The following is a 25,336-nucleotide window of genomic DNA, read 5'->3' as shown; positions in this document are numbered from 1 at the left end:
TTATATGTTCGTCAGTTCTGGCCAACTCAGGATATGCATTCATACGCAATATCTTCTACTGTTCTGATTGTTGCCTTCTTCTGCTACATCTTTTTTTCACAAGGAGGAGAATGATCAGCAGGCAGAGGTGGAGGAATAATTAATTCTAGAGTGATTTAGTTGTCTGAGAAAGCTTGCTAGATCATAAGGTGGTCCAGAGGATGGCTTCAGGGCATTTCAGAACTTGAAAAAAATGCATGAAGTTGAGATTCTTCAGTTCCTCCTGGAAACCGTGGCCAGAAAGCCAAATAGTGTGTTAAATGTTCTGTACTCTTTTTTGCCTGGTAGGCTGGGAATAACGTTTAACACAGAATTTTTTCACAATAAAACTGCAGCATCATTTTTTGGCACTTCAGAGATGCCATCATTCTTTCTAGGGCTTTCTTTGCACTAGTCAGCATCTCATGGCTATTATTTGGGAAAGATTAAAGCAATAAGGATCACTTAAAATAAGTCTAGTTAAAAAAAAAAGAAAAGAAAAAGGACAGTAAACCAGGATTTGTTTGGCAAGATCTCCTTTTCTGTCATTCTCTAAATGTGTGTTGACGCTCACCATTTGCTCCTGTCAAGGTAAGGCTAACTTTAATAAAAAAAGACTCTTACAGAGCAGTGGGAAGAAGTAAAATCTATATGGTGAGAGGCAGCTGACAGGCAAAATCTCTGTGTATCATGCCGCCTTGTATGCAATATGCCCACACATGTTTCTGGATGTTTGGGCACATCCATGCCCTTAAGACTGTGGCTGATGAAGATAACTGTCAGGGTTGGAGTTCAAGCCATAAAAAATACTTTGTTTAAAGATCAGTACCCCTTCAATTCAAAGGCTAATGAAACTCTTTGCTCATTGATAATTTGGAGCTCCTCTGTGTTTTCAGTGAGCTTATGCATTCCAGTCTGAAGGAAGAAGCAGATGTCAGTTTTTTGCACTGCACAGCTCAGTTGTGTGAAGTACAAAGGAAAAAGCATAGGTTACTACACCAAAGACCCCTACATGACTTCTAGTGACAGACTTTCTTTCAGGAAACCTCACTTGGAATCCTCAGGTCTAATGAGAGCAAGAAAGTGTGAGCAGTGAATATTACAGATCGTTTCAGTGAATAACCTTCTCTGATAGTATTGTCACAGAAAGTAGGTATAGTTTCTTGATAAACTCTGAATGAGCTCTGTGATGGATTTCCACTCTTGCATTACTTTTCCCATCCATGCCTTCATGACAGGATACTGTTGAAGCGATATCTGAATGTGTACTTAGAATAGTGGAAAATGTAACCGTAGAAATCAGGGATTAGGCATTTCATACCTACTCCAAAGACAAAAGGGGAGTATCAGCTTATTTTGACCCCCTTCGTGTCACCAGGTTTATCCATTTGCATTCTTAGTGGTAAAACCATTTTTCATAATTTCCTCATTAGAGCCATAAGATTGGGTTATCAGCCTTCAAGGTGGTCTTTTTGGTTTGTCTCTTAATATTACTTCAGATTCCAGGTTGGAACATTTTTGGTCACTACTAGGATCAGGGTTTACTCTTTAATCTTTTTGATTCCAAATTAGTGAAAGCTTACCATATTCCACAGGAATGATGCCAGTCTAGTAGATCTCTTAAACCAGCTGCAAGCTCATTTAAAACTATTTAAAAAAAAAACCTAAAAAATGCTTGAGGTCCACAGCTTCATGAAAAATTTGTCTGAGTTGACATGTATTCTGTACAAGAGTGGGCAATACCAGTGTACCTGTCCAGCTAGGCCACAGAAACACGGTGGTCTTAACACCACAGGAATTCTGTGAAAAAAAATTATTAAGAATTTTGGTACCCTTAGGAAGCTTATTTGTGTACGTTTCTTGAAACTTAGTTGCATCATCATACCATACAAAACTCCAGAGCCCACGTTGTAGTATGCAATACAGTCACATTATTTCTTGGAAGGATTCAAGTTATGTGTGTTTATCAAATTGGAATCTCAAATCGCATACATGTCACCAGACTACATTATGTTTTAGGTATCAGAACTTGGATAGTATTCCAGCTGCACTGGCATTTCCCAGACATCAGTGAGTTTTCATGCCATTGTATAATTCTGAAGTATGCTGCCAGCCAAAAATCATCTCACCATTTTGTCCCAGTCATTAATGTTTTTGGAACTGTAACAGTATGTCAAGGATACAGAATATATCTATATATGCCAATCTTGTTTGCCTCACCTCTTTTACAAAGATGTTGAAGCCTAAAGAGGAGGGTAAAATGTTATACTGATTACTGTTCTTTTAATATACAAAAACATTCCTAGTGGGAACAAAGGCTACTTTTAATGTCAGGGGTGAAAAAAGTTGAGGTTAGTTTTGGCCAGCTCCTTAGGGCCTAAGTGAGAGGAGCTGCTAGAGATGTTATGCAGTAGTTTCAGGGAGTTTTCTTTGTGTCACAAGAACTTCAGTTTCAGCTTACTCTCATGCTGTAATAGACTTTTTTTTTTTCTTTCCCCATCTTCCAGTAATTCTGTGGATTCTGTTCACTACTTTTACTGTTGCTACATTTGAGGAAAGAAACTTTGCTGTGGAGTGAGTCCTTACCTAGCAGTTTGCTTTCTGTTAGCAAATACTTGCTTCATTTAACCTACTCCAGAAACTTAATAAGTAGCTGAAATTAAGTTGTAGGTAATTGTTAGGATAAACAATATAATTTTAAATAATTTATGTTCTATTTCATGTCATTTGCATGCTGGAGTGATTCTTTTCCTTTGGATGAGCTCAGTGGCCTAAGCTGAAGTCTAGTTGGTTTAGTCTGCTGTCTTCACTGGAAGTAATAGATTGCTTCTAAATTCCACAGTTGGGAGAGTTAACAGCTTGTTATGAACCTGACAGTAGAAAATCGACTCAACAAAGATATTTTATCCCTTTTCTCTTACTACATTTTGCTAATATTTATGTCTAAAAATGTCCATAACGGTGCATAAATTGGTATATTTCAGCCTGTTAATTCTTCTATTTTAAATGTGCTTTCCAATAGCTGATACATGTGAACACAGCACCGAAGTAGCAGTTTAGCTGTATTTGCACTGTAGCTATCTCATCAGTGCTGGCTTTGTTTCATGGTCAGATGGGATGAGTGCCAGTTCAGGTTTATCCTTTTCAATCTCTTATTTGGCTCTCCATATCCATTACCAGGATTTCAATCCATGTTTGTTTTCTGGAGAATGTCCATCTTTCCTTTGCTGCAAAGGTTGACTGATAAAAGCAGTATCATGGGACCAAGTCCTGCAGTTTTTTTAATGGTGGTGTTATTTTGCTTGAATCTGGGGCTTCAGATGAGTGGTATAAAATTCAGCTTGATCCTTCTTTTGGTCTTTGAAACTAATGAGTGGTCTATAAAGACATCCTTCTCGCTTCCCATTGAGTAAAAGGGGAAGAGATATATTTCTGCTCATTTGCCAGGGATGAAAGATTTCAGTACCAAGGCTTTTGAAGGTTTCCTTACCTTAGTTAAGGAAAGCAGACTACCAAGCCATGATGTTTGGGTTTTAGTCCCATCTGTAAGCTATGAACCTGTCTGAAGACAGAAGTAAGAACAAAACCTTCTCTGATGGTATTGTCACAGAAAGTAGATTTAGTTTCTTGATAAACTCTGAATGTGCTCGCTGATAGATTTCCACAAATGCAGTGCTCTGACTGCCTTTGAAATTTTGGGAGCAAATTGTATTAACTGCTAAACACTGATATGTTTCGGGTTAGGTGAATGGCTTATAATGTATTTATTGCTTAACAAAGCTCTTACCATTTCCCATTTAAATTACTATTAAAATTAATGTTTAATAGTTAAAGTAATAGTTACTTTTAATCATCCAGGTTGTTATAGTATGACACCAGTAGCTTCCAGGGCATCTTCATACCCCAAAGTTCTCTCCCTAAGACTACAATTTTCTTTTCTCAACAGATCTTGTTTCTAGGACAGTAGTTGCAACACACTGTTCAGGAGAATTCCTGGATGCCAGACATGAAACATTTTCCAGAAACAATCTAGTAATAAGTAGCATGACCTCAGCATGAAAATTTGTTCTGTGGGTGTTGAAGAACATGACACCATTAGTATTAAATCACCCTGTAGTTGAAAACTTGTCATACGCAATTTTGTTGAATACTGTTGTTCCTGTCTTCTCACGCAGCTTACTGTGGTTTTTTTACCTGTGAAGCAGTTAAAAGAGTTTGAAGGGATGTAGTGAGTTTATAGTGGCCTATCAAAAATACTGTTGTTGAACTGTAGTCTGATTCATGCTTCATTTGAGATTTGCTATTAGCAGAGAGCTGCCTGCCTCAGTTTCACCCTTGCACTTTTACACAGAGACAGCATGTCTTAAATTCCTCCTGCAGTGATAGCTGACTTCTGTCAAGTAGATTAGTAGGTTCCCCTTTCCCAACCTTATGTTCATTCAAGGAAATCAAAACTTACTCGCACATTAGACATTACAAAGCACTGGCCTTTGTTTTAAATAAAGCTTACTTTTACTTTGTCTTCAAGCTTACTTCTGTTTTACAGAGAGAATATTTTGCATTAGTGTGTGCTTATTCACAAATTGAGATGAGTCCATATTGAAAAAAAAAATCTCTAAATTACTCTCTTATGATTACTGTAAGTTAAGGCACATTCTGGTTGGGCTTAAGTATGATTTCTTAACCATGTTAACATCACTTAAGATTTTTAGTAGCTGCAAAAGTGAGCTGTATTTACACGTTCACTGAACCTTACTTCTAATTTTTTTTGTAAGAAAATATTACGGTCATGGATAACCAAGTCTGTGTCCGGATTTACTCATCTCATAGGGAAGTTAATCAAGCCAGTGGAGATAAAAAGATCTTCTCCATAGTAAGAAGTTGTGATTATTTACTTGTAAACTGAATCTTTTTATGTGTACTGCCTATATGGACACTCCCTCTCTTCCTTTGAGTTGGAATGCTTCCATAACTAATGCTAGGTATTCCATAATTCAGGGTGTTACACAAGTACTTCTAAAAAGTTGATGGTCAGAAGCTGACAAAGAAACCCAAACCCTGCTCCTGTATTTTTTTCTTGAGTCAGCATTTTGAGACTTTAAAGACTACAAGCAGTGAAGGTATGGCGTAAAAAATGCCTGTATGCTTAAACAGATTAAAATTTAACTGTATTTTTCAGCATATTATCTTTACTGGTAGCTTTGCAGGATTGAAACTTTCCAAATGAGCTTATTCTGCAGTACCGAAAGGGTAAAAATGTCAAGTCTGTGAATACCATACTAAGGTAGGATTCCCTCTCACCTGTGTGAAAGGCAGATGTGAAATTATCCTGAGGAGCTCTGTTTGAAGCTATAGCGAAAGCAGTGATTTACAGCTTATGTGGGATAAACATTGAAATACAAAACATTTAAAAGGAAATCCTTCCTCTATTATCCTGTCTTACCTTTGTAATTTTTTTATTCATTCTTCTGAAAACAGTGAATAATTATGTTGCATTAATAGATGTTTTAGTTTAATATTTTAACCACAGATAAATATCTCTAACTCTGTTAAATGCAGCCTATGATAATGTTAGGACCAACCTGTATACTTGCTGAAAGCAAGCAGGTACACCAAAAGTTTGCACACATTTTTGTTAATTAATTGCAAGCTTAGTTTGAATACTTTGATTTTGATGAAATACACGTTTACAGGTTTTAAAAATGAATGCAGTAAATGAAATAATGTCATTTGATTTCTACTGAAGTAATAGTATCCTCTCTAACAAAAAAAAATGTTTCTTGTCGTTATTTCTTTCTTATTCTAGTAACAGTTGCGTAACGCTTAGCCATTCTGAATTTTGGACCCTTGTCTTGTCCACTCCAAAGTAAGAAATAAAAGGGACCATTAAATATAAACTTATGTAGAGCCAAGTAGCCACTTTGTAAGGAAAGCTTCATTGTTTATTCAGGGTAATACTGTACATTGTAAGCAGCATACCATTTTGAAGGTAGATGTGAATGCTAACTGTTTAAAAGTATTTGATGTAAAAAGGAGTTGTTTATACCAGTACTTGGATATACACATGCCTTTCCAAGTCAATTTAACTTATGAAATCTTTGGGACAGTAAAGTTTATTCAAGTAGGATCTTGTTTGCTCATATTTACTAAACTTGCATTTTTTTATAAACAGTTTACAGTTTTATAGCTTTCTGTAAAATGGTTTAATTTAAAACAAAGTATGATTTAATTGGGAAAAAATGGGTTTTAATACACGTTTTTTTAATTTTGTATTTGACTAGCAGAGCTACTGTACTTATTAGGCAACTTTTCTCTGTAACTTTCAAGGCAAATTTAAAGCAATGTCATAATTGAAATAATTTCATAAAGAAAGGCTTTTTTTGGAAGCAGACAGTACAATTTGTGCAGTTTGAGTAATATCTATGCATTGTCAGAGTTCAGACTTTTTTTTACCTGCTGAATTTCAATCTGACATTACAGAATTACAGGTCATGCCAGGTTACGTTTATTTATGTAAAGTCTTCCTTATTTGTGTTTGTCATTGTGTTTGAAACATTGTGCTTAGTTCTGAGCTGGTTATTACAGGAGTGGAGATAGGGGAGCGGGGGAAACAAGGCAGGCGAGCTCTGACAGAAAAAGTGTTGGAGCAAAGCTCCTTTAGGTGTTCACTGTAAGAGAGAGTTGTGATTCCTTCAGTAATTCTGGTAGTTCATTAGGCTTTCTCTGGTTTCTTGAACAAAGTAACACATAACAGTGCATAGTTTCAATTCATAATGCTATCTGGGTTATTTGTAAAATGGTGTTTTTCTCTCTCAGGCCTCAGTAGAATCAGTCTTTAATGGTTAGACCATGTTGGTTACCCAGAGACATACTGAGTTCAATCAGCACACCAAAAGTTTTCATCCTCTGATGCTTCTCATCAGTGATTTTCCAGGAAAAATGTTTGTTATTTCTTAGCGTATTGTCTTTACGCTTCTGCTATTCTAGCAAGTAAGATAATTCTGGTTTTCATGTATTTTATACCTGTTGCCTTCTAAATGGGCAGTTCCAGCATGGAATTTCATTAGACTACTCCTGTTTTCATGCCACAGTCATTAATTAATACACTAAATAAGCACAATTGCAAAAATCAGTATTTAAAACTAAAGTTCACTTTTCAAGGTAAAATGTTTTGCTTTGCTTTTAGCCAATTCCTTACACTACACACCTTCCAGTCCTACTAACCTCCATCTTCTCCAGTGTAATATCATGTTGCTTTGTCAAATGGTATTGAACTCTAGCTGAGTTATAACTGCTGTAGCATTTATTTACCAAACAAAACTATCCGACTGCTCTGACACAACATACCCATAGTTCCTATACACATACTTATAGATAAACCTGTAGTACACTTTATTTCATTTTTTATTTGTCTCCTTTAGTTCCTGAAAATATCTTTAGAGTCTTACTGAAGGGTGCATGTGTTCAGATTGCCTTTTTTTGTCCAAATCCAACATATGTATATTGCATTGGCTGTTCTCTCTTCACAAAGTGCTGCTTCCTGACTTGTTAGCAACAATTGTTTAACTCTTGTCATAAATTTGAGGCAAGGTTTCTTTCAGAATCCTGAAGTCTGTTTTGGTGTCCCTAACTAAAGGACTCTTTGGGAATTAGAAGTTTGGGGGACTTTTTTTTGTCCCTGTTATCAAGACAGAGTGCTCTCCTGAAAACCAGCATATTAGCCAAAGTGTGCACCCAAAAGACTAAAATACTATTAGCTTCTATCCCATCTTTCTTGTGCTGACCACAGATGACCTCACTACCTCTTTTTTGTTCTATTTTTCCTTAAATGGCTGGGAGAACTTTTTTTTTCTTAATGAGGTCTGACTTAGCTTGACTTTTCATACTATCCTTTTTATTATAAAGATAGTTTCTGACCTCCAAGGCATAGCTTTCTTTTCTGATCTTTTTTGTTTTCCTTGTAGGCTTCTTTTCATTCCAAGCATGTCTTGTGACATAAGTATTCGTGCTAATTTTTTAACCTTTTCTATTACAATTTTTTTGTGGGGGTGTAACCTCCAGTTGCCATTTGAGAAAGACATTGGTCTCCCATATGTCCTGTCTCACGTCTGCATGAATGTCTTGCACATCCTAGGAAACTGAAGAGCAATTCAGATTATACTGAGGCCAGCACATATTGGGTGACCAGCTGAAATTGCCACGTGGGCTCTCTTAACTCGGCGTCACCCATGTGGGCATCTATACTTGTGGTGCCTTATGCTGACTGGAACCTCACCCTACCTCCACTGTGCTTTAACCACTGGCGCTCAACAGTCCTGGCTCCTGATTACAAGAGAAAAAGTTAAATTCAGCAAATGGTTCAAATCTTACAGGTGACTGTATTATAGACAATTGGTTATTAGCAACGTTTAAGTGATATTACTGTTTTCTTTTAAGTGTTTCTGCTGTGGTGCATAGTTAACTTTTGTGTTAGTTAACTTTTCCACACTACTAGACAGTGCTGCGCCACTCACTTGCATCGCTGTCACATGTTCTTCATTCTCCTGGCAGATCCTCATGCAATTACAAATGAGGCAAAACTATAATCTTTAATTTGTTAAAACATGAACTTGAAGTTGGCATTCCTGACAGTCTTAATTTTCTGAGGTGGCATAGCTTTAGGTATAAAACAGAATTTTCTGGATAACTATAGCTGGTGAGATTTTATGCTGTGAGTGACTGATTACTTTGAGGGTAAATTTCAGATGAATTCTGTCAACAGTGATAAATTGCTCATTGTTCATTGCAGTCTACCAATCAAGTTAAGCTAATGCAACTACAACGTGCTGCAATTTCTAAGGATACCAGTGGAGGCTTTTGCAGATTATTTTAAATTGTGCCAAAGCCCTGTCAGGATGGATTCCAATTTAGTTTTTCTAAAATAGTTAATAAAAACAAAATCTGTGCAGATCTAAACCACCAAAATATTTAAAAATGTGAAGCTTATATTCTTTTAGTTCATCAGCTAGACATGCATTTAAATTATGTGCTTGTTTTGTACATTTTCTGATTACTTAGAATATATTCTGCAAAAGCTCCTCTGAAGTGAATATATAAGCAGTGTACAGAAAGTCCATTTAAACGTGTGCCTTTATCAGTTTACTTTCACATAATTGAACTTTGCGAACTTTTAGAAATTATTTCCACTTTGGCTTTTCTGTTTTATAGTAAAAATCCTTCTGTCTTAAAAGTAATGCCTATCTTTTATGTTGGTTTGTAAACTTCACAGTCGAAACATTCTTACAGCGTACATATTTATGTGTTTGTATATATATATATATGATTTTTTTTAAATGAAATATTTTTAAGGAATCAGTAAGAGCAAGGTAGCAAAGAAATGTCCAGGTCAGCTGAATATAGTATTTGTTAATCCCTGCAGAAAAGGAATGTAAAGCATTTTATGGCTATTTAAGGATATTTATAGGAATAAATTGTAGGTCCGCCCTCTTCATCCCAGCAGTCTTATTACCTTCAGATCTCTCCTGAATCAGAGTCCAGCTGAGTCAGAAGTCATGTTAAATGAGAGGTTTCTAAAGCCATTTGTTGTTTTAACAGGCAATAGACAGAAGAAAAACCTTCTCAATTTACTTCTTGAATGTCAGTGTTCTCACACATTTATTTACGCTTTTCTCTTACCTTTCTGATAAACATCTTTGGTAAGTAAGAGATACTGTTTCAAGTTTTTGTCATTAAAACAGACTTCATCTGTGGTGCAGCGCGGATCGATAGGACTGTTTCTGTTCCTTGGGAATAGGCGGTCATTTGTAGGAACAAATTGTAGAATAATTTTTATAAAGTTGTAGTTCTATAGAATTTCTATAAAGTTATGATAACATAATTTGTAATCCTAGATTTTTCTTGCTTTAGAGAAGGTTATCTCTTATTGCTATCTGTATAGAAATTTTTACTTCAAACACTCTTAAGTGATAGAAATATTTTGATATGAAATACTCCTAAGATGGTAGGATTGTGTTCATTGGGCTTTGCTTATTTGCTCTTTCTGTTTGTAGTTTTGTCGCCTCTTCTCATGGATTTTAACAAGTAAGGCTCACTAGGGCATGATACCATCATACTAGAAATGAATTCTGGGTTAATTATTTTTCCAAGTTTAAGACACTGCTGTATGTACTTAATAACTTCAAAGTTCTGTCATAGAGAGCAGTGGCTCAATAAAGAACACTGAATCTTGAGTGTATGTCAGTCATGTATCACTAAATTTAGCACATATGGTGAACCCATCAAAGGATTTTCTGCTTGCAGTAATTGACAGATAGCCCAGAGGTTTTGATGTCACAATTTCTGAAAAATAATACCTTCTGCAGCGAAAGTAGAGAAATATTAAATATTAAAAGTAATATGCCCTGAGTAACTATATCCTGGGGACTGTGTTTGTACACACCAAGGGCAGAATGCAGTGACTTCTGTTGTTGGATTCCTGACAAATTTGTTCAGCTCTGTTACCTATTGAGTTGTACATTAGAATAATCCCCCATTCCCAAGCTAAATTTTCCTTAGAGAATACATTCTCCCCACCCCCTCCCCCTTTTTTGTGCGTGTGTGAAATCAGCGTTCTATTTGTCCCTTGTGATATTTGATAAAGAGGCGTTTTCAGGTCAATTCAAACATATCTGGCAAATGTTTTCTTTATATGTATCTATTTTATTTATAGAAGTATTTATGCTCATGTATAAAATATATTTCTTCATCGTGAACCTTATTGTTCATCTTAAGGAAGCTGTGCCCTTTGTTCCTTTTAGGAATGCTCCTGTAACTTCCAATCTTCAATTCATTTGCTTTTAATGTATTGTGGTATCTGCAGGTTTATAGAAATGCAGTTGTAGTTCATTATTCCAGTATCCATGATGTTTTTCTTGTCTTAGAAGCTGCCAGTGGTACTTAATACCACTTCGGTCATAGCATTCTATCCTTAGTTGAAGACTGTAAGCTTAAAAAAATGACAAATAGTATCTTTACTGAGAGGGAATTAAAAAAATATATACTTACCATTTTTTCAGTATGTTTTTTACTGATTACTGCTTACATTTCTACTTTACTTTCATTCTGGTTTTATATTTATTACTGTTACAACTTTTAGATGACAAATTGTAACTGGAAAGTACTAAAAGTGAAAAGACAGTATGCATAAAACCATAGGTGGATTGAACATGGTAGAAAGAATGCAAGAACCATGGAAGTAGAAGTAAACAGAAAAATAAATTAATTTATAACCATTTATTGCCTTGATAATGTATGTCTCAGAATAATTATTGTTTTGTGTTGCTTTGGGTAAAGAACAGAGGACACTTCAGCTGTGCAAACCACAAAACATCTGCCTGCCTCTTCCAAACTTCATAGTACATCAGTTGTCATCTTGCTTTTTATTGCTGTAAGGTTGGCCCCTTGCTACCAAAGTCTATTATCCTGCATCTGTAGAGTTTCCATCCACACATTCCATTATGTATTTTGTGGATTCTGCCTGCTGAATCCAGCATTTTAAGTCAGTTCTGCCAAAAAGCACCTCCACTGAAAAGGGAGGAAAGATTACATGTAGCCATAGCTTCTCTGGTCTGTGCTAAAGGCATTTGCTGTTTCTTGGTCTCTTCACCTACGGTGTAAACCAGCAAAGGCCCACAAATCTTGCTGACTTCACTGTATAGTACAATGCGTGATAAGATGTACTCAGCGTTGCGGGGGCGGCACTGGGTCGTTTGTTGGTGTAGCCAAATGACATGCCATTGTTTTGCAAAAAATACAGGTTTTAAAAGATCTTCTTCCTAACAGTAAGGTCTAGAAATTACTGGGTCCTTGTTGAATATTCAGCATAAATGCCCAGCTCTGAGAAAATTAGTTGTTTATGCTCTCAGGCTGATTTTAATTGCCAAGTTGATATTTTTTTTTTTAAGCCCTATTCCAAAAAGTTTTCTGTAGCATTTCTTCTGATTTTGTATCAGTAAGCCTCCTGAAATAAATTAAAACCTTGAATTCCCTCCAAGGCTACTTGTTATATTTAATAAGTTGTATGTCCTTGGACAAGGAAAGGGAAAATTTTGACCAAAAGATACATCCAGTCCACTTTGTACTGATAAAAGCATCTTGACATCCTATTTATAAATTACAGTATTCAGCGTATATGAAAAGAATTTTTTTAATGTCTGTTTATTGGTTTATGCTGTAATTTGCATATTGCCGTTTCTTATTAAGTATAAAAAATTAGGTATTTTTAACATTATGTAAAGTTAAAACATTCCCCTCACATCTGTATTCTTCTAATGCAAATGCCCTATGCTATATGAAAGACTATTTATTTTAACAAAAGCAAATCATTGTTACTTATTTTCTTTATGTTTTTGCTATAAATTAATCTGTAATATTAGAACCAAGAATGAGATAACAAGGGAAAAGATTTAACCTTATTCTGAAGTGATTAGGTTTTGGGGAACAGGGTAGAAGGAAATGTTATATAATGGGACTTAAAAACTCATCCACTATTTTAAGGGAGTTTTGTTGGTATTTAAGTGTTCTTATCCAGCTCTTACTTCTACCTTTGAATTATTATGTTGCCTGTCTTGAAAGAGTACAGTGACAGTATTTTGATTATGAAAGGCTGTCAGGTATCACATTAGCTTCTACATGTACCATTCCTGTCCATGTGATTTGCAGCAGCTTGAAATATTTCCTTGTGAGTCTTTTTGCACAGCTTAATGTTCCCCTCACATGATCAAAAGGAAAGAACCATGATAAACGAGCATTGAATAAACATGTTCAAGATAAGAATTTTTATTTGAGTTTAAAATCGTTCTGTTTCCTGTTTTCCTTTGTTCTGAAGGGAATAGGCCTTGTTTTAATACAAGGCTCGGTAATGTCAGAGCTCTTAGAAACTTGCATTTTTTCAGTTCCTAGTTTTACCTGAGTTTCACATCACATGCTCAGCATAAACTGAATTATTTCATTGTTCTAGTAGTTGCACAACATGAGGCATTTAAAGCCCTCTAAAGGTATCAATAGCTGTTTTACTTCTTCCTGCACCGAGTTCTGTGATACAGTTTTTTAATTGTTTTCTTTTACAGGTTCCTTACAGCCTTTCCTGGAAGCCTGCAGTAACGAATCCTTCTTCCGTGCTTGTTCTATATTGCTTCGAAGTTCTAAGCTAGATGTTCAGATATTGGAGAAGCTCTGTGTTATACTGCAAAAACTCTCCAGAATAAAGTAATCCTTTGTTGCCATTATTCTGTTAGTTAGTATTAGATCAGCAAACATGGGGACCTTTATCCTTCTCCTTTTTCAAAAACTCATCTGTTTTGCTGTTTATTTGCTCCACCATAGACAATGCTGGACTTTCTCTGTTAGCAGTTAACTTGAAACTGTTTGTGTCACAGATGTGTAAGACAAGACTCTCAATTCGAGTATAAGTCTAGTTCAATTTACAGAGTACAAACTAAAAAAACCCAACAACCTAGCCTAAAGAGGGAATACTCCTTATGTATGCAGATGATAAGAATGCTTAGAAGAGAACCCTTCTTTTCTTTCCCTCAACCTTCAGTTCTATTCGTGTACCTGGTGGTAATCTCCTTTGAAAATTTAGCCTCGTCTGTGACTTGCATTCAAGTTTCACCAGTTTTTGTTTCCTTCAAAAACAAAATTTAAAGTCTTGAGCCATTTAAGCCCTTTTGGGAATGTTAATCTTTATAAAATGTGTTCCCGTTGCTTACTGGTTATTAGTTTATTGTAACAAAGGTCTTCATCATATCAGTAGTAATGTGCTGCTGAGCTCCATTGGTGCATTACTTAATGGGATTGTTTCACTTATAAAAGCAGGTATCTAAACTGAGCCATTTTTTACATTAGACTTAAAGCTGTTGACAAAACTGAGGTTTTGGAACTGTAGGGGGAAAAATTGTTTTCCTGTAAAATAATCTAACATAAATTGAAAATATACTAGAAGTAAAATTTACTCAGAAATCCTAATTATTTAAAATTTTCTATTTATTCTTTCTGGAATCTTATTTCACATGAGTGAAACCCTGTTAAAGCCTTTCCTTGGGCTTTCATTATACTGCATGTAAATACCACTTACTCAAGTGAAATGATCATTTTTGGTGATTTTTTCCAAGATTTTTCTCACCATGCATTGATAACCTTCTGCTTAGAGACATTATATGCAACGTAGAAGAATTATATGAAACTCCTAGTATAATACACATTTTTCATCATTAAAAAATAATTTTCTGTAGAATCTTTAGTGTTTAGATGAAACCTCTCAATTTTAAATTGACAATTTTATGTAAAATCTTTTGCAGAAGCAATAAGAAGATGTTTGAATTGTTTACTCTTCACCAAATGATCCAAGAACTGCATAGGACTACAAATCCAGATCATGCTTTCCTCTGTATAAACCTCAATTCAATTCTGTTGAATTTGGGATTGTCAAGGAGTACCTCTCTTACCTCGAGTCTAAGCACAAGTCAGTAGCACTATCTATCAATCTAATTATTGTTCTGTATCATTTATACCAACTGCGTATGTTACTTGAAATTTTGATTTTTATTTTTTTTTACTGTTTTATATAAATAAATTAAGCAGGACCTCAGTACTCTATACATTACTCTGTATCATGTGGAATCTCATTGATATTTCCCTCATTCATAAAAAGGAAAATGAAAAATTGCGTAATGTGCTAAATGGCTTTTTTCAATACTTTTTAAAAGAAGGGAAATAATGCTGCTGTTCTGAATGACTCATGCAATCTAAGGAATTGGATGCCTTGAGTAAGCAGATCAGAAATACCAACCTTTCCTTACAGGTATGAACCTTAGTTACCTTTGACTCTTCAGAGAGTTTTACAAATTCATTTATTTATTTTATGGTTGATAAGTATCAGACGGGTATCTTACCAAATTATCTTTTGAGATAATTACAGCTGTAATGATTAAAACCAGATTTTGATTTAACATAACTAGATGGGTTGAATGAGAAATTTTGTTGTTGTTTTGATTTCAGAATGTCTTAGTGTTGTTTGATCTTTTCCTGTATTTATGTAACATTTAGTATTTTATCCTGCTTTGTATGAATTTCTTTTGTAACTTTGGGTTGTAATATCTCTGCAAATGTGAAAAACTCCATTTCTTAAAATGCCTGGCAATAGTAATCCCTAATGTAAAATTATTATATTTTATTCTTTCTGCTATATTTAGTATTAATTTGCAATACAATCTTCATAGTACCTACATTTCTAAGAGTGATGAATGCATTTTTTTGTCTGCCACAGTTCAGTGTTCAGAAGTTCCTACACATAGGAAATAGGATCCTTTTTAAAAATTCAACTTAGTCTTCCATTTCTGATTTCTGATTTGTACTGTAATTACTGAAAATCTTTAATTGTAAAATTGAAACTGCAGTTAAAATTTAAAGATCTGCTGTATGTTAGTCTTTGACTAATGCTGGCAGTCAGTATAAAACTTCAGAGATTTACTTCTCATTTTCATACTTTTTTTTTTTCTTGGTTTCCCTTTGTATTTTTTACCAGAAGTCTTTGAAGTTGAATTCTAACTGCAGATATTTTTCTAGCAATTTGTCTTACACTTCTGACAAGCTTTCCTATGAAAGGAGTCCACCAGGTTTGGCATATCCAGAAGTATGTCCAGAAGAGACAGCAAGCAGTGTGTACTCTTTGGGCAGGAAACCAATTCTAGGTAATTTTTAAATAACACTAATCATAGCTAAAAGCTTTTGCTGACAATGGATTATGTTTTGGAATAAGTATTTCATCAGTAGTTTCGGTTTTCTGTCAGATTTACCAGCAGTGCAAAAGCTTTGCATATACCCTTGGCTGGAGACAAAATCCTCTTATTTAGGAAGTGTGTTCCCAGTCCTTATGTGGTTCTCCATCTGCTTAGTCATTAAAAATACTAGATAATTAATAACGAAAAAAAGCTATGGAAAGTTGTTAGGTTTCCTGTATCCACAGGAATGTTGATTGTGCTCTTGGCTTTCAGCCTTCATCACTGTTGTTTCTTAATCTACTAATCTTCCTTGTGGTACCCATTTAACACAATGCGTTCATCTAATAATGGCAAAGGTAATGCGGTAAAAGAGGTGCAGAGAGTATGGCATAGCTTTTCCTATTGGTCCCTTGTGTTTTATATGCAGTAGTGTTTACAGTCTGAAAAGATGAATCGCTGTTAATTTCAAGTTTTTATGATCTAGAATGTTTCTGTTAAAATGCAAAAAAAGAGGGGGTTTTAATTTGTTAAATATTTATGCAATTAAATTGATGATCAACTAAGGATGAGACTAATGATTTTGATCTTAAGTAAATTTTAACTGAGCTGTAAAGAAAAATACAAGTTCTTGATTTCACATTCATATTACAGTAAACATAAGACGTATCAGAAATAAAGAAATAAGTGATTTATGCAAATGAATATGAAGTGTCTTGCGAAGGATAGATACTTCTATAAATAAAAAAGCTATAGTAAAGTTCCAAAATGTGCATGTGATTTTTGACTTGGTAATCATTCTTGGGTGAAAAATGAAAGTCACAAATACACTCTAGTAGAGTCATATGGAGGCTAGACTTGCGATGGTAGAAGTGAATTTTTTTGAAGCTAGTTGTTGATGGACAACTTATAGTAGTTCCCTAGTACATTGTCATAAAACTTTTCAGTGAAGATCTTTAAAGTATATAAACCATGCCATGTTTTTTCCCAAATTTATTACTAATCAGTCCTCTTAATGGAGAAGTATTTATGAAGCCTTCAATTATCTAGAAAGGTAGAACAATGATGAATTTGGAATTGGTTTTATTTGCCATCAGATTTTCAGTTTGCATTGGATTGCATCTTTAAATGAGTGTGGTTTTATGGGACATGCGGACTATAAGTACAAGTGAAAAGATTGTCTTAAAACAATATGATTTCAGGATCAGAGACTTTGAGGAAAGTAAGATGTCAGTGTACCAAAAATGGATCTAAAATGATGGGAAATTATAAACTGAAATGGAGATTTTAGATCTATTCTGTTTCAATTTGTAATTGATTATCTGGAGTAACTAAGCTAACTAATAATGGTGTCTACGTTAGAAGCATAGATAACCTAGCTTGCCTTTGTTATTAGCAAGCAGAAGTAGGTACTGGGGTAAATATTGTACCAAAATCACGGTTATTTCTATATTTCTGCTTCTAAATATTTGGTATATCAAATTTTGTACACACCTGCTTGTTGCACTGTCTCGAACATCAGTCTTGTGGGCCAGCCCACCCCGGTTGTCCACACCAGTCCGTGTTGTGGCCTTGTTCAAACACGCCCATCCTGTTACCGTTCCCTTGAGTGACCTTGGCAGTCTCTGTGGGGAAGGGGAACAGAGGAACTTGGTTGCATTCCCTGCTGTCTTTTGTGGATTTGGTTTGGTTTGGGAAGGATAGTTTTCTGTCAAGTTGGCCGTGCTTTGGGCATCTCTTTATATAGTTTTTCCTTCTCAGATGAAACCTAGAATTTCCTGGGGTTTTTCTGCTTTTGTAGCATTTGGGTACTGTAATATAAGTATGAATTTCTACTACTTTATCCTTCTTTCAAAAGACTGTTTACAACAAGACATTTGAAAAAGTTAGCTGTAACTTTAGCTATTTCCCACAGTTACTGATTCCCTAAGGAAACATGGTTTATGTGATCACTGTCTATCTGCATTCCTGAAAAGGGTTATGCTGTTTTGAATATGCCAGCCACCTCTGGCCAGATTTGGCAGCAGGCAAGAGAATATTAATTTTCAACCTTTTTTGAGAGAGAATTTGAGGAGAAAAGAGAGACCTTATGAATACTTGCACTTAAAAGAAAGTCGGGGGCTCTTCACACTTTCTGGGAGCAACCAGCTGATCAGTCAGAACGTGTAGCTTCAAACTAGCTGTAGTCTGCCATGTCTTGCTTGCATGTAGGTCTCCAGAAGCTATCAGCTAAAAGGAAGTTTCTGGTAGTCACAACCTGTCACTTTAAAGGAACATAAAGAATTGACCCACAATTTTATGTTGCTGGTTTTTGGAACAGCTGTGAGAGTCCTTATTGGGGAAAGTCAACAAGAATATTGCAACTGCTCATTTCATCCCAGAAAAGGCTATGAAACTTGAAGAGAAATAATTTTTTTTTTTTTTTAAAACCATCTATTGTCAAATTGTAATCGCCCTTGCTGTTTATCAAATGCTCCCTATTGATAAATGGGCAGGACAATGTTTCAGACCTGATCTACAAAGTCTAGATTTCACAAATCTGTAAGAAAGATCATTCCCTGGACAGGGAACAGTTGTATTTGCAGACGCTTGGCAGATCTAAATAAAGTAGGCTAACATTACCCAGCCTGCACAGTTGTGCTCTGTTTCTTCATATTGCTGACTTTCACCAGCTGATAAAAGGTCTGTATCTTAAAGTGGGTTTTCACAGTTATCTTCCAGTTCTCCTGACCATGACTGGCTTGCATCTTTTCTAATGTTATTAAAATGAATTTAATATATTATGGGGAAAAATTTCTTGTAGCAGATAAATTAACCTGGAAGGTGAAAGTACGCTGAAGGCAACATATTTTTGAAGAACTTCTATTCACAATCAGCATCAATGTTTAAAATATATGATTTAACTTACCAGACCAGATTTAAAAGGAGCTGTAAGTAGAGCTCATAATTCAGAGCTATGACACTGGATCTTTTAATTATATACTGAATTTTTCACCTAAAACTTTAATGGCTTCAGGGACTGATGGTCTGATAGAAAGCATTTATCTTCAGGATAACATATTTAAATGTAGTCCAGAAAGTCTGAAAATTTGATCTATGAAACAATTTGGTAATCTTCCACTTTCCAAATGGTTAGAGGAACTGCAGTGGCAAAGCAGTGACCCCTTGTGTGCCTCTTAATGATCTAATGCTCACATGTTTTTAAAACTTACAAAAATTAGTATTGCTGTGCAGTGTTGTGATCCTGCCTTTGACATCCCCCTGAGAAATGCTGTGATGGGCAAAGGCATCTTTATGTGTTGTACTGACTCTTGTAGTGTGCTGTGTCAAAACCACCACTATCCATCATCAAAAATAGATGTATTTTGGGCTGATGAAGACCTTTAATGCTGTCTTCTGACCACGGTTAGGAATGTTCCTGTTTATTAGACTTTTGTTTTTCACCTAATTTTGAAAGCAAGTGTCCTGTATATTTATGACTACCTGATCACTACTAGAAGAGATAACTTTGAACAAAACCACATACTGTTTACCTGCTTGTAGCTACTTTTTTCAAGTGAATGGTCCTGAGTCGAAATTTAACAAGACATAACTCACAAGGCATTCTGATCTCTGAAGTCACACAGAGAATTACCTGAGAAAAAGAGATCTGAGAAGCCATATATATAATTTCAAAAACAATTCTCTCTGTGCCCATTACTCAAGGATATTTAGACTGGTCCCAAGGAATATTTCCCTGAATGTACCACCAATCAGTGCAACTGAATGGTAAGTAACTGCCCTGGTAGATGTACACAAGCTAGGTCTGCAAACTCAGTGGCCAGGATACTGCTAACAACAGTAGCCATGAAAGCTCAGCATAGGATAACTTTCCTATTAATAAGTTTAATTTCAGGTCATCCTCAGCTTCATAAAATGGCATCCTTGGTGCAGTTGGTTATGGAGAAAAGAAATAAAAATCTATCCAGTTTACAGGAAAAAAAAGTATCATGTGGTCGAGTTTCAAACAGGAGCATAATATTCCACCCACACATCAGCTTTTTGGAAAAGCAGTATGCCTTTGAAGAAGGTCGGTGATAACTAGTGTTGCCAGACTGGTTTTGTCCTTCAGAAGAAATAGTATTCCGGTATGTGGATTCAAGAGCTATTTATGTAAGAAATGCAAATAAACAGAATTTCTCTGTTCCACAGTCCTTCCCACAGTGTAGCAGTTTGATGTACTCCTGCTTTGTCCTCTTCCACATTCAAGTGTGACTATGATTTTTTTTTTTTTAACAGCAGCCTTGCACACCAAGGCCAAATTCCAGAAACAGATGCCTAACTCTGCTTTCTTCCTGTCTCAGCTATCTTTCTACTAATCTGTCTTCAGTGTTACTTCCTCCTGATTTTTCTTTTACTTCTGTGTGGTGGATTAAATTGGAAAATCATTGTGTATTCCTGAGTTGCCTTGCAATACTAACTTGAATCCTATTACAGACTTGTTTTTAAAGCAGCCTCAACTATAAAAAAATGAATTATCTTTTTTTTTTTCTAAAGGTGATAGACAAATGAGATGCCTGTGTGCGACCTGTATAACAGCTAATCACTGACGTCTTCTGCAGCAGAGTGTGTAAAGGCTTCTTATCATTCTTCCATAAGTATTCAGATGGTCTGGTTTCACAGAACACTGGCAAAAGGGAATCAACATTTTTCTGTCCTTGAAGAGTGGCTGATAGTGATAAATTAATGCCTGAGGTAACAGGTGCTATGCAGTATAAATCATATCACAATAAATAATCAAAAGAGCTTATTTGGATGTGAGGGAAATAGAATATATATGCAATATTATGTGCCTAGAACTAGATATAGACCAAGGCAGTGCATTCATACCCTGTTTATATGAATATATTTACAGGAATATGCATTAGGAAGCCTATGCAATACATAATAAGGGCACGAGCTCTCTTTGCTTTTCATTATCACAGAGGGCTATAGAGGTTGCTTGCAGAAGAATGACTTCTGCATACAGGAGTCATTGTTTTACCTCTGGGTCATGAGTTTCACCTGCAGCAGTAAGGTTTTTTCTCTTAAATACACCCTCCTTATAACAAAGCAGGACTTCTAAACTGTATGAGGCTTTGAGTTCAGTAGGGAGAAATTGAACTGGCATGCCTTTTCAGCTCATCCTCCAACCCATACCGCTGGGCATTTACGCACATTATCTTTTTGTTCATGGATAATGGATTGATGATCCCAAATTCTAGAAAGTGGAGGCAGTCAGCTGTTGTTGCTTTATGCTGCAAAGCAGAGACCCATCCTTTTCAGCCCACCTTACCTCTGTTGTTTCTTTTTATTAATGTCATCAGACCAGGACCATCAGGTATTAAAGACTATGTAGAGGGCAGTTCCTGACTGCAACCTAAGATCAGAGAGAATCTGCAAAGTCCGGCAAGTTTCTCTAAAGAAAACTGGGATGATTCTGGTCAGGCTAAGAAGATGGGATTATGTGGGAAAGGTCTTGCAATGTAGTAAGTATTAATCTTGCCTGGAGGAACTTGCCACAAAGTCACCCAAAAGGCTAGTGATGGAGTTGGGACTAGGTTTATCTGTAGACACAGAGTTAAGTGCTTTCTCTAGCAGGGCCTGCTGGTACAAAAAAAAAAAGAAAAAAGCCCTAATGCTATTTTTACAGTGTCCATGACATGGGCTGTAGAAGTCCTTGGGACAAAACCTTGAGTTGACCAGAGCTTTGTATGAAGCTCTTAAGTTTTTTATTTTAAGTAAGCATTTCCAAGGACTTAAAGGCTTTTTTCAACTTGAAAGCTGTATTTTACCAGAGTATAAAGAGGAACAATTAGCTCTTAAGAGAAAAAAAAAAAGAAAAGAAAAATGCACATCAGAAAGGAAATAACGGGTCTTGTCGATAATTTTCTCCCTGACCCACTCATTTCCTTATGGGTTGGGTCTTAATTTTAAGTCCAAGTCTACTAACTTTCTGTTTGCAGCGAATTCTGTGTCTCCCATCTAACTCCCAGAAACATTCATCTTTACATTACAACTATTTGAGGCCTTGTCCTGTACCTGCCTGCCCCTGCCCTTACCAGTGGTCTCCCATTCCCTGCTGCGCTGCAGTCTCTCTCACTTTGCCTCCCAGCCTTTCCCACGTTGCCTTCTTGAAGCCCCTCTTGCTGCTGGCATGCCTATTTGCTCTGAAGGAAGGCACAATTTTTTCCTCTGCCCAGAGGAAAAGCCTGAGACAGTTTGTGGCAATTAGGACAAGGTACAACAGTAGCCTTTCCACTCTGCTGTGAAAAGGCAGCCTTTTAAAGGAATATAATAGTGTACTGTAACTGTGATTTTTTTTTTCTTATCTTCTTTTATCGCTAGGACACACTTAGACTGTGTGGCATTTGCTGTGATGAATAAGACAACAAACTTCCAGGGATGATCAAAGTGGATCTGTAGCTGTGTAAAGACATTTCATGGGTTAGTCAAGTAAAAATCACTGTACCTGAGTACATACGCTTAATGTGAGTAAACATTTTGGGGTCAGGAAGGCCAAGGCACGGCTGGAGCTGAACTTGGCAAGAGATGCAAAAAAAAAAAAATAAGAAGGGCTTCTACAGGTATGTCAGCCAGAAAAGGAAGGTCAAAGAAAGCGTACTCCCCCGATGAACATGACTGGCAAACCGGTAAGAATGGACGAGCAGAAGGCTGAGGTACTCAACAACTTTTTGCCTCAGTCTTCACTGGCAACCTCTCTTTCCCACACCTCTCAAGTGAATGGACCGCAAGATGGGGACTGGGGGAGCAAAATCCCTCCCACTGTAAGAGAAGATCAGGTTCATGACCACCTGAGGAACCTGAACATACACAAGTCTGTGGGACCTGACAAGTTAAGTCCTGAGGGAGTTGGCTAATGTAGCTGCCAAGCCACTCTCAATGATATTTGAAAAGTCATGGCAGTCAGGTGAAGTCCCTGGTGACTGGAAAAAGGGAAACATTGCACCCATTTTTAAAAAGGGTAGAAAGGAGGACCCCAGGAACTACTGACCTGTCAGCCTCACCTCTGTGCCTGGGAAGATCATGGAACAGATCCTCCTAGAAACTATGCTAAGGCACTTGGAGGACAGAGAGGTGATTCGAGGCAGCCAGCGTGGCTTCACCAAGGGCAAGTCCTGCCTGACCAACCTACTGGCCTTCTATGATGGAGTGACTACATCAGTGGACAAGGAAGGAGCTATGGATGGTGTCTGTCCGGACTTCTGTAAGGCCTTTGACACAGTCCCCCACAACATCCTTCTCCCTAAATTAGAGGGATATGGATTTGCTGGATGGACTGTTTGGTGGATGAGGAATTGGTTGGATGGTTGCATCCAGAGGGTAGTGGTCAATGGCTCAATGTCCAGATGGAGATCAGTGACAAGTGGTGTCCCTCAGGGGTCCATATTGGGACCAGTACTGTTTAATATCTTCATCAATGACATAGTGGGATCAAGTGCACCCTCAGCAAGTTTGCAGATGATATCAAGCTGAGTGGTGCGGTTGACACACCTGAGGGAGGGGATGCCATCTGGAGGGACCTGGACAAGCTCGAGAAGTGGGCCCATGTGAACCTCATGAGGTTCAGCAAGGCCAAGTGCAAGGTCCTGCACATGGGTCGGGGCAACCTCCAGTATCAATACAGCCCGGCGGAGAAGGACTTGGTTGTACCGGTGGATGAAAAGCTGGACATGAGCTGGCAATGTGCACTCACAACCCAGAAAGCCAATTGCATCCTGGGCTGCATCGCAAGCAGCGTGGCCAGAAGGTCGAGGGAGGGGATTCTGCCCCTCTACTCTGCTCTGCTCTGGTGAGACCCCACCTGCAGTTCTGCATCCAGCTCTGGGATCCTCAGCACCATTGGTTTGGTTTTTGTTTCTGTGTTTTGTTTCATTAGTTTGCACAATGGAAGGACATGGGTATTTTACGCAGATCTGAGTTCGTGCTTTGTCAAGTTAAACCTAAGAAGCCAAAGTTTCTCCTTTGGGTGGCTGTGCATAAGCCTATTAAAGCAGAGAATGCTCAAGCCTCTCAGACAGCAACGTGTTTAGATGCAGCAATGCCTGTTGGGATCGTACTTCACACCATGTTAACTCCTGCACATATAGTGCAGGCAGTAAAAAGACAGTAAAGTGAAACTCAGAACATCAGTTCCTCCCAACCATCTGGCAAACTCAAAGTTTTTGTTGCAGTTGCTGGAGCCTTTATCTCCTTTAATGGTTGGTGGAAAAAGAATGTATTCATCATGCTGAAACCAACAAATTAATCTGAATAAACAAAATCCCAACCTGTTTTTAAAGTAGGACGGTGTGTTTTTCCATTTAGAAAATGTTTGATCTGTGTGAAATAATACTCTGAAAATCTTAACTTAGTCACCAGGGTCTGAGGGAAATGCAAGTTGGTGCTGTTTTTTGTAGAAGCTAGCGGTTCTGCTGGCAGTCTCAGCAGTGCAGCCTAAGACTGGATGAACATAATTATCCTGTCATGCAGTGAAAGCTTCCAGTTAAGATCTCTGATAATGTGGTGTAGTACTGCTAATTTAGGAACACAAAATGAAAACATGTTAATGAGAGAGTATTGCTACTGTGAGATTGCTCACCAGTCTCACAGTCTGTACCAGCTCTCAGTACGTATATAATAACTTACAGTTTCTCCAAGGAATTGCTAGGAGTTTGGCATTTTCATAGTACCTACAAGGTGAAATATTGAACAAAAACTATACTGACGAAGAATGGTTGCTGCTTCAGAAGTTTCCAAAGTGTGATGCAGAGAAGCAGTATCCTACGGCAATGCAAAGATTCCTTCATGTATATTACTTAGACACTCCCATACCACAGGAATGTGCCTGCTAGCCCATGGCTAACTCATTTAATTACAGATTTATAAGGCAATATATGATTTAATCAAAGAAATGGCTAATACAACTGTGTTTGACCTCTTTCTTTTATTAGCATATTTTATGTTCATACTTTACAATATAATAAGTTATATATACAGCATTAAACAAAATTATTAGAAAGTAAGATTTGGCAAGATCTACAGGAAATTTTTTCATTCCTGTACATCTTTTGTGTAACAATAAAAATACTGTATACTAAATAAAATAATGTTAAATAGTCTGTGTTCACATTGGTACCATCGATTTCAAGACCCTAACTTTTCATGGCCCAATAAACATAAAAAAAAGGATTCCTGTATGTTCTTTTAAACAAAGAAATGATGTGTACTATTAAATGACACATGAAATACAGGAGGCAGTCCACTGAATAACACTGTAGTTACACACTGGCACAAGAAAAATAGAATCTTCACGTTCTCTTTTTTTTTTCTTTCCCTTTCTTATTCTAGTAGCAATGGTACTAAACTGCAAATTCAGGGCCTTGAAAATCTTGTTGAAGATTGCTGAGTTGTCAGCAGATCTAGAAATCTTATTGAAGCCTGTTGAAATCTGTATGAATTTGTCATTGATTTCAAGAAAACAAGAATTTCACCCCTAAATTAAACATCAATTAGCTAGTTAAATGTTCAAATAAATGCAGCTT

General features: G+C 36.7%; 1 protein-coding gene across 1 annotated transcript in view; it reads left to right on the top strand.

Moving 5' to 3' along the window:
* The window catches only part of CCDC138 (coiled-coil domain containing 138), a 41,494-nt gene extending 20,871 nt beyond the window's left edge, over window positions 1-20,623 (top strand). Inside the window, exons 11-15 of the mRNA XM_010575677.1 lie at window positions 13,125-13,263; window positions 14,355-14,518; window positions 14,763-14,857; window positions 15,622-15,746; window positions 20,310-20,623. Of these exons, the coding sequence (XP_010573979.1) occupies window positions 13,125-13,263; window positions 14,355-14,518; window positions 14,763-14,773 (314 nt within the window). The 3' untranslated portion in view covers window positions 14,774-14,857; window positions 15,622-15,746; window positions 20,310-20,623. The remainder of the gene's footprint in view (window positions 1-13,124; window positions 13,264-14,354; window positions 14,519-14,762; window positions 14,858-15,621; window positions 15,747-20,309) is intronic.
* Window positions 20,624-25,336: the final 4,713 nt, after the last annotated feature.

Source organism: Haliaeetus leucocephalus, unplaced genomic scaffold (assembly GCF_000737465.1).
Source record: "Haliaeetus leucocephalus isolate CR32 unplaced genomic scaffold, Haliaeetus_leucocephalus-4.0 Scaffold495, whole genome shotgun sequence".
NCBI classification, from domain to species: Eukaryota; Metazoa; Chordata; class Aves; order Accipitriformes; family Accipitridae; genus Haliaeetus; species Haliaeetus leucocephalus.
This window is presented reverse-complemented; position numbering and strand designations above follow the sequence as displayed.